The sequence below is a fragment of the Erythranthe guttata genome, chromosome 11, assembly GCF_056151865.1.
Source record: "Erythranthe guttata isolate IM_541 chromosome 11, IM_541, whole genome shotgun sequence".
Lineage (NCBI taxonomy): Eukaryota > Viridiplantae > Streptophyta > Magnoliopsida > Lamiales > Phrymaceae > Erythranthe > Erythranthe guttata.
Genome location: NC_142543.1, coordinates 6579190 through 6593228, shown reverse-complemented (window position 1 = coordinate 6593228; position 14039 = coordinate 6579190). Strand labels below are relative to the sequence as shown.

Genomic DNA, 14039 nt, shown 5'->3' with positions numbered 1-14039 from the left:
AGTAACAAAACAACACTAATTTAACAAGACAAAGATATCATCATCATCATCAGTTGACGGTTTCAGTTCGAGATGCTATTTATTCTAACGGAGATACAATCTCAATACAAACTCATTCAACATGACAAAACAATTACGAGTATCCCAAATTATTCAAAACGGCGAAGCCACTTCAAAGACTCTGCTACGCCATAATCCAAGTCAATAAAAGTAAACATAAAACAGAGCAGACTTAAAAAAGACAAAATTAACAATTACAAAAGCAGAGTATCATAAGATAAATAGTCCCCACAGTTGTGAAGATTGGTGTACTATTATTAAATAGCAAACCCTCACCCGATCATTAACTTATGCTCTTCCAAAAAGCTGTAAGTAGGAACTTCCAGATTGTACGGTGCGGGTCCTTTGCGAATCCTACCAGAGATGTCGTAATGGGAACCATGGCATGGGCAAAACCAACCGCCAAAATCACCTGCATTCGGCAATGGAATGCAACCCAAATGTGTGCACACACCCACAACCACAAGCCATTCCGGATTCTTAACCCTAATAGCATCCTCTTGTGGGTCCCGGAGAGAGGCAAGGTCAACACTGTTGGCCAATTTGATGTCGTCTTCAGTTCGACGCCTAATGAAAACCGGCTTCCCACGCCACTTCACAGTGACAGTTGTCCCAGGTTCGATGCTGGAAAGATCCACCTCGAGGGAGGCGAGCGCAAGAACATCCTTACTGGCAGACATGCTCAAAACAAATTTGAGTACCAGGAGGCGAGCCAATGATGCGTAGACAAATCTCCCACCAGTTAGAACAAAGTACGCGAATGCACGTTTGCTAGGATCACCTGGTGGATAACGCTCATGGTTGTGTTCATCGTACACAATCTTCGGGCTGGGATTCTTGATTGCTGCCACTGTAGCAGGCATATCTGCAAACAGACCAGTCTCCTCTCCATGCACAATGGTACCCGAAGAAAACCCTAATATAGGTCAACAGAAAATTGAGATGTTATTGCAATATGTGTTACATATCTAAATTATAGAATTTAGAAATGCATTCAGTAGCCAATTATCGAATTGAAGACGAACCGGGCTCTTATATTTATAAAACCAACCCTCTAAAACATCAACTAACAACAAGATGTGCGACAATTGGAGCCACTAAGATGCAAGAACTCAAGTATGAGAGGAGGATAAAGCCAAAGAAAACCAGTGTTGATAATCTCACCAAGAATCTTTTATATATACCTAACATTCCAATTGATTAACCAGTGAAGCTTAATTCATGCCCAATATTATAATAAAAGTGTATCAAAAAGCAGAATTAATCACCTTAACAAAGACTATCTGGTGCAAAACCAGTCCAATACAGCCAAATATGGGATATATGCATCTAAAGATAAAATACTCACTACCATATACCTCCTCCATTACATGATACATGCCGTGCAAAAGGTATAGTTTAATATAAGTTCTTGCTAACATCTCTCAGTCCTTCCTTAATGATACACTATACGTTAACCGAAGATGCATCTTCCTCTCCAGGACTTCGAGAAGGCACTTTGGGAACACCAATAGGCATAAATTGAAAGATAAAGGAACTAATACTATGTTTTACTTGGATGCGGAAACATAATAATATGGTTTTATTGTTTGTAGAATAATAATATTAGTGTTATCATATTTATTCTATGCATAAAATTGAAAGTTTAGACAGAAAGACAAAATAAATAAAGGAAAGTTTTCACAAATAGGTCCTTCTCATGATAAATCCGAGCTGGATTCAATTAAAGATAAATTTATTATCCCTTATGACCTGGGATTGGCCACATGGCTCAGAAATAGATGTTATAAAGTTTAGCATTAAGTTTGTACACTCCATACCAGGCAAAGTGGCAAAAAAGTCCATTTTGTACAATTCATCTAAGATGCAGATAAAATAGACACGACAGCAAGATTGTACAGATTATGAAAACTCGAACTATTTATGTCATTACATGTGCTTGTAGTTCAAAACCTAAACCAATATCTGTTGCTTGAAGATCATCAGATTATTATCTCAACAATTGAATATAATAGAGTGGCAGCAGGAAATTATTTGTCAATTGTCTCTAAAGAAAGTAATAAATGGAACATAAAAACTATGACGGACGTAAAAACACAAACTAGCCAAAGAAAGGCTACAAAATAGCTGATTGCATCTTCCAACATAAACTGCAGAATTTATGCCACGATAACTGAGAAGATAAAAACTATGTATTACACATTTGCAGACAGTAAAATCAGCTACTTGCAAAACATACTACAGTTCGCAGGTCACTTCCTTACACAAGTATGTTTTTCATAACACCAATGGTGAATACTTTCATATAGCCTACTTATTCTACCATCTACAATATCATGGTCCATTTTTCAGCATGAAGTGCCGTAGATGCATATGGTTTCCATATCCAACGTACTGAGTGAAATTCAAAAATCATAGTAACAAAAATAATATTACATATAACTAAATAACTTAAAAATAGGGGAATACGAATTCAAATAGTTTTATGAAGACCTAAAGGAAACTTATGATCTCAATGAAAACAAAAGGAACAAGTTTCTCGAATCTGACGAGTTCTACAAGAACCCATCGCTTCGGCTAAAATCGAGAAATTTCAAACCATTCAGTTCCCAAATATATGTAAACGAATCCAGTTTGAATTAAAACCCATCCAATAGGCCCAACTGATATAAGCAATATTTAATAAAGAATTCATTTTTCCCACAATTTGAAAAATTATAATTTCATAATAAAACCCGATCTCAATAACAACAATAGAAGGCATAATATTGCGAAAATGAAATCAACAGAAAAATCAATAGAAGCGAAAACAAAAAGGAAATACCCAACCTCTGATTTGATCGAGAACGGAAGTAGAGAAGGCAAACGAGTGGTCCGATGAAGAGATGGGTCCGCTTCTTCTTCCATCTGAGGATGAATCAACGGCGGTGAATGGGTTTCTGGACACAAATGCGGCGGACGAAGTCTGGCCAGAGCGCCATGAGAGAGAAGAAAGCCTCCTCCCTGCTACTCTCAGCATCTTTGATCAATTGAGATTTTTCCGAATTTTGATTTAGAAATTTGTGATTGGTTTGAGAGTCCTTTACCTAGGTTTACCCTCTCGCTCTGGAGAACGGATTTGGGGAAAAAGAGAATGAGAGAGAGAAGAGAGAGAGAGAAGAGCGAAAAGAAATAAATCTAATATTGCTCTCGCCTATCGTGAAGTTTGACGCCGTCGTATTTTATATTTTACAATATTAATAAAAAAGAAATTTATTATTTACATATGTTTTGTCATTTTATTTTATTTTTCTTTATTCTTTTCTTTTTCGAGGAATTTTCATTTTATATTTTAAAGTAAGGGGAAAATGTGGAAAAATTCCCACTATACATATTTATAAGGACAATGATTTTTTGAGTTTTTGTTTTTCGTCGTAAGAGCAAGTTTAAGGCAAAAGCAATATTGTTAGAACTGGACGACTGTGGAACTTTTGGATGATGGTTATATAGTGTTGAATCGGTTTAACTGGGTTTTTAATTTTTTTTTTATATTGTATTATTTTCTAAATTTTAATGTTTTAAAAATACTATTTTCTTTATATTTTTTACCTTTCACCTATTATTTCATGCTTACACTTTATATTTTCTCATTCTTTATTCTCCAAAGCCGGTAATTGGTCATCCATATTCGACCCCTCAAGACAATACCCGGCAAAATCCTTCGACCACCCATGACTAGATCCGGCCACCCACAATTAAGTCCGTGAAGATTCGCTCAAATATAGCTACAAATAATCAACTTGGTGGTGGTTTGAGATGTTTTTGGGGTTCCTTGACCGATTTGCCGGTTTCCGGGTTTTACCCCGTCGAACCGGGGTTTGGTCATTTGACTCCGATGTTTACTTTTCCAATTTTAGAGGTCGAACCAGACCGCCTTATCGCCAGGTCACGGTTCGACCGACCGGTCCGGTTCTAACGACATTGAGCATAACATTAAAATGAATCATCAATTATCAAATTGAAGTTGTTTTTTATATTCATTTCCTCCAAATATAAGCATTAAATGAATTTTATCAAATTTATTAGTTAGTAGCATGTTCGGTTTCTTAGATTATATTTTCTATTAAATTTGTTAAAATCAGTTATTATATATGAATTGTCTATAAAACCACTTAGTTTACAATAATACAGTATAATTTTAAGGATAAAATTATATTTTTCCTTTTTAGTTACCCCCTATTAAATTAATCTCAGGGGGAGGGGTGCTACTAATTTAATGAAATAGTAGCATTTAATAGCGGGCTTTGAATTTAGTAGCGGGTTTGAAAAATGTGAATCTTACCAACCGGACATGTTATTAGCCCCTACTATTTAGTCAGTAGAACCTTATAGCGGTAACCGAACGAGCCCTAAATGTATTTAAACTTGATACATATTAATTCATGATAGGTTATATGAATAGTTTTTTGGGTAAATAGCACTTAACCTCCCTGTGGTTTGGACATTTTGCACATGACCCCCTTATGGTATGGAATTATGCAAATAACTCCCTTGTGGTTTTGACATTTTGCACATGACCCCATTATGGTATCAAATTAGGCACATAACCCCCTTGTGGTTTTGACATTTTGCACATGACCCCCTTATGGTATGAAATTAGCACATAACCCCTTAAATAGAAAACTGGAAAAGACTAAACTACCCCTATCAAGTCAAAAGTTCTAGTTTTAATTTAAAATTGATTATTCTATAAAATGAAAAGCTTAATGTATTCTTTTGTAAAATAAGAAATGTAATATATTATTGTTTTTTTTTTTTAAGTTTACAGCACAAAAGGTATATAATACCAGTTATTGTACGATTGACAATTTATCCAATTTTAGAAATCAATTTAAAAATCTTTAATAATTATCATTAATTATGATTATTATATTACTATTTTATATAATATATTATATTATAGTTGTTATCGAACTTTAATTTTTTTAATAAACAAAGTCTTTATTTTTTTTATTCCTTTGGAAAAATCTAGAGATTTAATAAACCAAGTCTTTATTTTTTTTATTCCTTTGGAAAAATCTAAAAAAAAATCTCTAGAGTTGAAATGACAATTAAATTAAAAAAAAATATGTGCTGTAAAATTAAAAAAACACAATAATATATTATATTTCTCATTTAAAAAAAAAAAGTACATTAAGCTTTTCATTTTATAGAATAATTATTAATAAATTAAAACAAGAAATTTTGACTTGATAGAGTAACCAACGAACAATTGATATGGTTGCAATTTGGCTAAACTTTAGGAGTAATTTAGCATTTTCCAGTTTTCTATTCAAGGGGGTTGGTTATATTCTAATTTCATACCATAAGGGGGTCATGTGCAAAATGTCAAAACCACAAGGGGGTTATATTTCTAATTTCATATCATAAGGGGGTCATGTCCAAAATGTCAAAACCACAAGAGGTTATGTGCTTAATTTCATACCATAGGGGGGTCATGTGCAAAATATCAAAACCACAAGGGGGTTAAGTGCTATTTACCCTAGTTTTTTTTTATACCTCTTTTTGCATGATGCATTTTTACATCTCCAAAAATTGTTATAAAAATAACTATCAATTTAATTCCTACATTAGAGATGAAAATTTAAGTTTTGAAACATTAAATTAGAAATTTTATCATATAATTCCCCATTTGCTTTCTCGATTGGAACTGTTCTAAGTCTTTATTTCCTTCATCTCGAATGATAGGTGAGGCAAATAATTGATTCTGAAAGTACTTTCTAATTCATAATTAAAAAGTCAAAAACCAATTTTATTTGAAACTCGCTCAAATTGTCAAAATTTTCAACTTAGATTCCAAGACACACATCAACAAATTTTAGGTAATTTTTACATTTTCAAGTTCAATGTATTTCGTAGATTAGGATTCTTAGAAGAAAAAATTTTTTTGCTGAAATTCTAGATAACTGCAAAAACAATTATTATTTTTTGTTCTTCAAAAATCTTGGAGAAAAATGTAAAAAAATTACAACTGAAAAAATCAGCCTTTCTAATTTAATTATACTTTTGTTCCTCAAATCTTCAAACCTTGAAGTTCTTCAAATCTTCAACTTAAAAGGGAAAAAAGAATCAAAATTCATCATACTTTTCCTAAAATTGGGCGAAATCAGTTCACCCAATTTGCCAAGGAGATATTTTGATTTTTCTTTTCTTCATGTTTTTGCTTTTAAAAAAAATGATCTTAGTTGGCCAAGAAATTGGCAAGTTGATTTTGCCCAGTTTTAGCAAACTAAATATAACTAGTAATTCACCCGTGCGATGCACGGTGATCAATTTTAAAATGAGAAAAATAATATATTATTATATATATATATATATATATATATATATATATATATATATATATATATATATATATATATATATAAACTATATTATTGTAACAAATTGAATCCTGGTAAAATGAAATTAAAAAAAGGGAAAATTACGGCCACCCCCTGAGGTATGGTCGAATTACGAAAAAACCCCTCTTGTTTGGGTAATTACAGCCACCCCTCCTTTTAAATATTTTTACGTAAAATTTATGTAATTCGGTTATTTACATAACCAAATCGTATATTTAGTTCGGTAAACGGTATGAAATGTTGGCGTACCGAAATTTTGGTTCGGTTTTACCGAATTAACATCCCTAAATTTACCTCTTGAGGGGTCTTTTCGTAAGATAAATACATAGTTGAGGGGGGTGGTTGTAATTACCCAAACAGGAGGGGGGTTTTCGTAATTTCACCATAGCTCAGGGGGGTGGCGGTAATTTGCCCTTAAAAAAAAGGTAAACTACGAAAAATTCCCTGTTCTTAGGCTAAATTACAAAAAAGACCTCCACCTATCCGTAATTACCAAAAATCCCCCTAACATTTGTTTTCGTCTCACACCGACCCTTCTATGGTATTATTTGTATCTGAATTTTTTTTATTCCATGGAATATTTTCCGAACAATTCTGATCTTATTCCTACTGAAGTGGCATTTTCTTTATGTTACTTTCTTAAGATAAAAATTACTCTAAGAGAGGTAATGGTAATACTATAAAACTGCGAAGGTGTTATTTAAGAAAAATAAAGATTCCATGTAAAGGCCTCCCGAGGGTAATTTTTACCTTAAAAAAGTAGTATAAAGATGTCACTTCTGCAGGAATTAAATCGGCATTTTTGGAAATTATTCCAAGTAATCAAAAAAATTTCATGAAAAATAACACCATAAGGGGGTTGGTTTAAGATAGAAACAAATGCCGGGAGATTTTGGTAATTACAGACAGGTGAGGGTTTTTTCGTAAATGAAACTAAGTTCAGGAGGTTTTCATAATTTACCCTTAAAAAAAAGATAAAAATTATCTGTTGATCTAGAAATGTAACATATATGAAGTGCTAGATTACATAGAATAATAATACTAATATAATAATGTTAATAACAATACTAATATGCTAATATTAATAATAACATTAATACTAAATATACTACTCCCTTCGTCCCAATTTAAATGTCGTTTTGGGTTGTTTTACACATATTAAGAAAATCAATAAATGTGCATAGAATATAGTAAAAAAACAGATAAATTACTAAAATATCCTCGATATTAATTGATTCTCAACTAATTAATTAGGAGTGATTAAGGGTAAAATTGAAAATAATGCAATTAATGCTTCATTGAAAATCTAAAATGACAAATAATTTGGGACAAAAAAAAAACACTCTAAAAAGACATATAATATGGGACAGAGGGAGTAATACTAAAACTATAACACTAACACTAATACAAATACCAATACGAAGACCAATATCAATATCAATACCAATATCAATACCAATACCAATACCAATACCAATATCAATACTAATACCAATACTAATGCTAATACTAAGACCAACACCAATACGAACACCGACACCAATACCGATACCAATACCGATACCAATACCAATACCAATACCAATACCAATACCAATACCAATACCAATATCAATATCAATATTAATATCAATATCAATATCAATATCAATATCAATATCAATACCAATACCAATACCACTACCAATACCAATACCAATATTAATACTAATATTAATTATAATATCAATACTAATACTAATACTTATGTTAATACTAATTCTAATATTAATACTAATACTAATACTAATACTAATTTTCATAATCGTTATTATATGGGTTGTATAAGTAATTTCCATAACCACTATTATAAACAAATTATTGATTTATTAAAATATAAAATATAAAAACTTCAAAATATTCCAATCTATTTTATTTCCAAAATATTGATTACAGATTCGATTTTAAATAATAATTTTTGAACAATATAATATAAAGATTTATTGTGAATTTCAAAACACAACCGAAATATGAAATAAAATTAACTCAAATTATTATGGAAATAATGAGAAAAATCATAGATAAATAATACTTTCACAAATGACCGCATAAATAAATAACACTATAATATAAATTAATCTTAAATCATTCAAGAACGCCTCATTCACCACTATAGTGTCTTTGCCCATAGAAAATAATAATGTCCATTTGTATTAATGCATGATTTTTTAAGTTTAAGAAATTCCTATTATTATATTAAAATAAAATACATTTTATTCCTAAAGTTTTTTTATCCATTTCGCCCTTTTCAGAATCAAAATAGAAAAAATACATTTTATTCCTAAAGTTTATAAAATTTGTAGACGTGTACTTGATGTTATTGTCAAGTATTTAATAGAAACAAATATCACCTCTTCAAAAAGAGAAAAACATAGAAGGAATTAATATATGGATATAGTTTAAAAAATATATAAGGTCCTATTATTTAAATTAAGACATCTACACGATGTTAGTTAATATATATTTTAAAAAAAAAATATCTCATCTAAAAAATATATAAAGAATTAAATAAATATATTGTTAAGTTATTTATAGACATGTAAAGGACATTATTTCATATGTTTCCATAAGTTAATGGATTCGGATTTTAGTCACATAATATACAAATTATATACAACAAAAAGTATAAACAAATTTTAACAAATTTATTGTTCATTATTAAAGAAATCGAAATTTTTGAATTTTCACACAACATACTGAACCGGTTTATAAAAAAAAAAATGTGATAATTAAATAGAGCAACTCCAATGGCCTAAGAGATATCAAAATAGACGACCAAACACTTAACTGATACTTATTATAACACTTTAATACTTCAAACAAATTCATGCGCTCCAACTCTTAGGTATCAAATAAATTATTATCCCTTTTTAGTTGTAATATGTTGAGATGTTTTTATTTTTTTTCACGTTGAAATTGCATGAGCTATTTTTAATGAAAAATTGACTCCTCTTTTTTTTTTTTTTTTTTTTCCGGACAGTTTTGCACCTCAATAAGATGGGAGTATAAAAAAATCACTCCTTTTCGTTTTGGAAAGTGGTAATTTTACCATTTGATACTCCATAATTAATTCCCCATTGAGTTGCTAATATCCCAACAAATTAGGCGTAGACAATCACAAAACAACTGCAACACCACAAAGTTAGATGCAAAGGCCAACAAATAAGAGCCATGGAATATTTTCTTCTCAAGTTATTATAAAATATGCACAAAATAAATAATTCAAAAATTATGCATAAAATAAATATCATCGCTATTAATTAATACTTATTTTATGATTTTTTAGGAATAATTTTATGAAATTTAAAACAAATTAAAAAACATCTCTAAATTTTTATGTTTTTTAAAATTCTATAAAAGCATAAAATAAATTTCCATAGATTCAAACTTATATAATAAACAATTTTTTCGTACAAATGAAATGATCATGCAGAAAATATTGACATATTCTCTGTAAAAAGAAAAACCTAAAAACGATTCATGATTTGTATAGGTTATATTTAATGATGGAAAACTTCAAACATTTCAAAATAGAAGAATTAGAGTGTAATACTTTTCCTAATAAAACCTCAAACATTTGAAAAAAATAATTAGAGTGTAAAATGATTCCTTTTTGTTTTTTTGCCATTTATATCCACTTTCCTTATGTGGGTGTTACGACACGGACGATAGTGTATATATAATAATAATAATAATAATAATAATAATAATAATAATAATAATAATAATAATAATAATAATAATAATAATAATAATAATAATAATAATAATAGCATGTCATAAAAATAATTAACTGATTTCATAAACATTAATATGTATTAAAACTTTATATGTACTCGAGTCGAAGAGACTTCACTTACTAATTAGTAAACTTTCATACCTTCTAGCAAATATACTCAAATTTTTATAATTTGTGTTCATAATTTAGTTTCAAAACAAATATGCTGAGGATTTTATTATATGTATCAAGATATTCATTTTTAAGAAATATATAAATACATTATAAAATATAATCTCAGTAATATTTCTTCTACCTTGTGGTTTGTTGGTTCAATTAGCAACAAATATATAATTAGCAAATATAACAAAAGTAATACATATGCAAATTAAAAGTCGTAATAGCAAAATGAAACAAAATAAGGGAAGACAAAAATAATCATCATGCTTTGTAGAAGCATAATGAAGTTATGTATATATTATTAGCATTTGCCACAAACTGTAATGAGAAAAAATATCACAATGATTCCTATGTTAATTTTTCTGCAAAATCTATTCAAAAAAACATAAATAATTAGCAAATTTAAGTATGTAAAACAAATAATGAGTGCATATCAATTCTCTCGAATATAATTGAAAGTTAAGAGTTAACATAGCAACACTCGACATATTTTATTATAAAGAACTGATAACTTATGCTTTTACCTTCGCGGAATCACATCTCCCATCTTCTCAAGAAGTCATCCATTGCTGCCCTTGTAAAATATAAGATAAAATAGAATATTTTTTTTATTAGAGAATGCAAATTATATTACCATTAATTAGGAATAAGCACAACATAAAATTGAATTGATACAACATAAAAACAAATAGGAAACAATACACAAAGTGAATGCAAAAATTATAAAATATATAAATTATTAGCCAAATAATGACAATAATGAAGGACGAGCAAAAAAAAAAAAAAAAAGAGATAAAAACTAAACAAAATACATTGACGTGAATATAGAGAATAAAAAAAAAAAAAAAAAAAAAAACAAAATTCGGAGTATGAGTAAAATGATGAATGGAGTTAATGGATTGTATATAGATGGCTAGAATGTGGTTTAAAAAGTGAAAATCATATAAATTAGGAAAATTATTAATAATAATTATGGAATATGATTTAAGAAAATTAGATATTACACAATTGACTAATATACTTATGGAAAAATATTGAATCATTTATGTTGACCGATTTCTGAAAAATACCTTAATAATATAAGAATATACGAAAAGTATAAAAAAAAAGACATAATTATGTATGTATATTGATATGTATAGATTGTTTACTATAGATAGGCATAATTAGAATAAATGGTATTTTATCTATAAAGGTAAAATATATAGATGATTGCTTAACACGCGCATTAATGATTTATTACCTTTATAATTTCATGGAGTATCACAATCTATATATCTATATCTATATATATATTTATATTATGTAGTTTCTATACATACAAAATATTAATTTTATTTTATTATATATATATATATATATATATATTTTGATACTAAATTCAAAAAATATATTTCATTCCATTAGTTGAAATATTACTATTCCATTTATATGATAATGCAATAATAAGATAAATTAATTTAAAATTTTAAAACAATACATTAATAGAATAGTGCACAATAGGATGATGTAGATTCGTATATATATGAAAAAAACTAAATTTTATGATATTTCATTTGATTAATTAATCTAGTACTAATTGGATTAATATATAATAATGCATTAATAAAATACTTTAATGTATATTTATTAAACAATATGAATATAAATTTTTAAAAGATTTTGTATATTATTATAAAAGAGATACTAAATTCGATAATATATATGTATAAAATAAAAAAAATTGAATATTCATACTAAATTCGAAAAATATATTTCAGAAAATAAAAAGTACAAAAAATAACATTTTTCGATTTTATAGGATATTAAATGCATGAAATTATATATATATATATATATATATATATATATATATATATATATATATATATATATATATATATATATATATATATATATATATATATATATATATATATATATATATATATATATATATATATATATATATTAAATGAGTGTGCAAGTTTGAAATAGGAAATAACTTAAAAATATACCTAAATAAAATTGACAACTCACCAATTGAAGAATCCACCTCATCAATTGAACTCCAACTAAGCAATTTTGATAAATGACATCATCATTTGCCATATGTCAATCATTGAGGGCATAGATCCTCTTTTTATATTATATATAGATTTCTGTTTTTTTTTTTTTTTTTTTTTCAATTCTGGAAATGGAACAAAACAAAATTATTTCAAAAATCAGAATTTGTGTTTTAATTTCTTCATCTCTTTGTCTTATAGAAAACCAAATATAATTTTTAACTTACAAATGTGACACCTTGTATACCATAGCGCTAAAAAATAGGTAATTACAATTGGACATCCTAATTATTCTCTGCTAGCAATACTCACGTGCGATGCACGGGGTAGCATTGCAGAAGGAAAAATAAATATATGATAAAATAATTAGTTGTGAAATTAAAATTACGAAAATAATATAAAAAAAAGGGTTAAATTAGGCACAAAACAATTATGAAAAAATGAACATTGGTGTGTTGGCAAGCTAGACAGATTTTACTTTAGTCTTTCGATAATTAAAAAAAAAATCACATGAGTGTGTGTAAAAGAGAGAGATTTACAAAGAAATCTATATGAGAAAAAAAGACGATTCGAAGAGATTAGAATTTTGCTAGCTGATTTGCAAATCTAATTTGCTATGAAAGTCAAAAAGAGTTGGAAAATAGGAAATGAAAAAAGAATTAAAAATTTACAAATATGCCATTAGGGTTTCTTAGGTTGCCATAGAGTTTCTTTCTTTTATATATAAAGATTCTTCAAATGACACCTTCAACTGATTAAGTTGAATCTCACATTGCGAGTGAACGTGACCTTGCATAGTATTAAGAGCTCCAGTCAAATATTTGAACCAACTCTTTGTTGTTGAATGCACACTCTCAACCCTATTCCAGTACATCACCAATTAGTTAATAGTTTAAGCATATATCAATATTTGAACATAAACAAAATTAACACATGGTGTACCTATTAATCGATGTGTTACCGAAATGTCTTACATTATTTGTCCAAAATTTGACTAATTTATCTTTATAAATCAACCATGTCTCGTCAAGGTAAGTAATCAGCTTGAGATGGTCTCCATACAAACTAACAATCATGTCATTATTATGTTCATACTCTTCAGCGGTCTATGAATTCACTAGGTTGCCCATAAACTTCGTTGCATTTGCCTCACCATTTCTATTTATATGAGATAAACACAACATTTATATGGTACAATATTGGAAACGCGTAAGTCAATGCTTTCAAGAGATCGAACTCACAATAAATCAAGATCGCATACGGCTCTATACTGGTCACAAGTATATCTCTAAGAGATCTTAAAGACCAGGCATATGTATCCTCGTTTTCATGTGACAAAATTGCAAAAGCTATGGGGAAGTTCTTCCCCACGTGAGTAACTCCAATTATTTCCAACACAAGCATTTGATACCTACATGAAAAAAACTTATCATTTTATTAGCTATGAATTATACTACAATATTAAAATTAACATTTACATAATTGTTACCTCTTAGTTTTGTATGTGCTATCCATCAGTATAACATACATAAATATCTGCACAAGCTTGATCGAATAAGGGTGCGCAAACATAATATTATATTAGTGATTCTATCTTGAGATTGATTTGTTTGA

The 14039-nt window shown here is 28.5% G+C and overlaps 1 protein-coding gene across 1 annotated transcript; it reads right to left on the bottom strand.

Moving 5' to 3' along the window:
• Positions 1–19: 19 nt before the first annotated feature.
• LOC105968047 (cytochrome b-c1 complex subunit Rieske-4, mitochondrial) lies at positions 20–3298 on the bottom strand. The gene is made up of 2 exons (XM_012992643.2): positions 2890–3298; positions 20–976 (listed from the first exon to the last, which is right to left on the bottom strand). The coding sequence occupies exons 1-2, from the start codon at positions 3077–3079 to the stop codon at positions 333–335; spliced, it is 834 nt and encodes a 277-aa protein (XP_012848097.1). The 5' UTR covers positions 3080–3298; the 3' UTR covers positions 20–332.
• Positions 3299–14039: the final 10741 nt, after the last annotated feature.

Coding starts and splice junctions, on each gene's coding strand:
- LOC105968047 (XM_012992643.2), bottom strand. CDS start 3,079: ATGCTGAGAGTAGCAGGGAGGAGGCTTTCTTCTCTCTCATGGCGCTCT. Junction 977..2,889: donor CGTTCTCGATCAAATCAGAG/GTTGGGTATTTC, acceptor GACCTATATTAG/GGTTTTCTTCGGGTACCATT.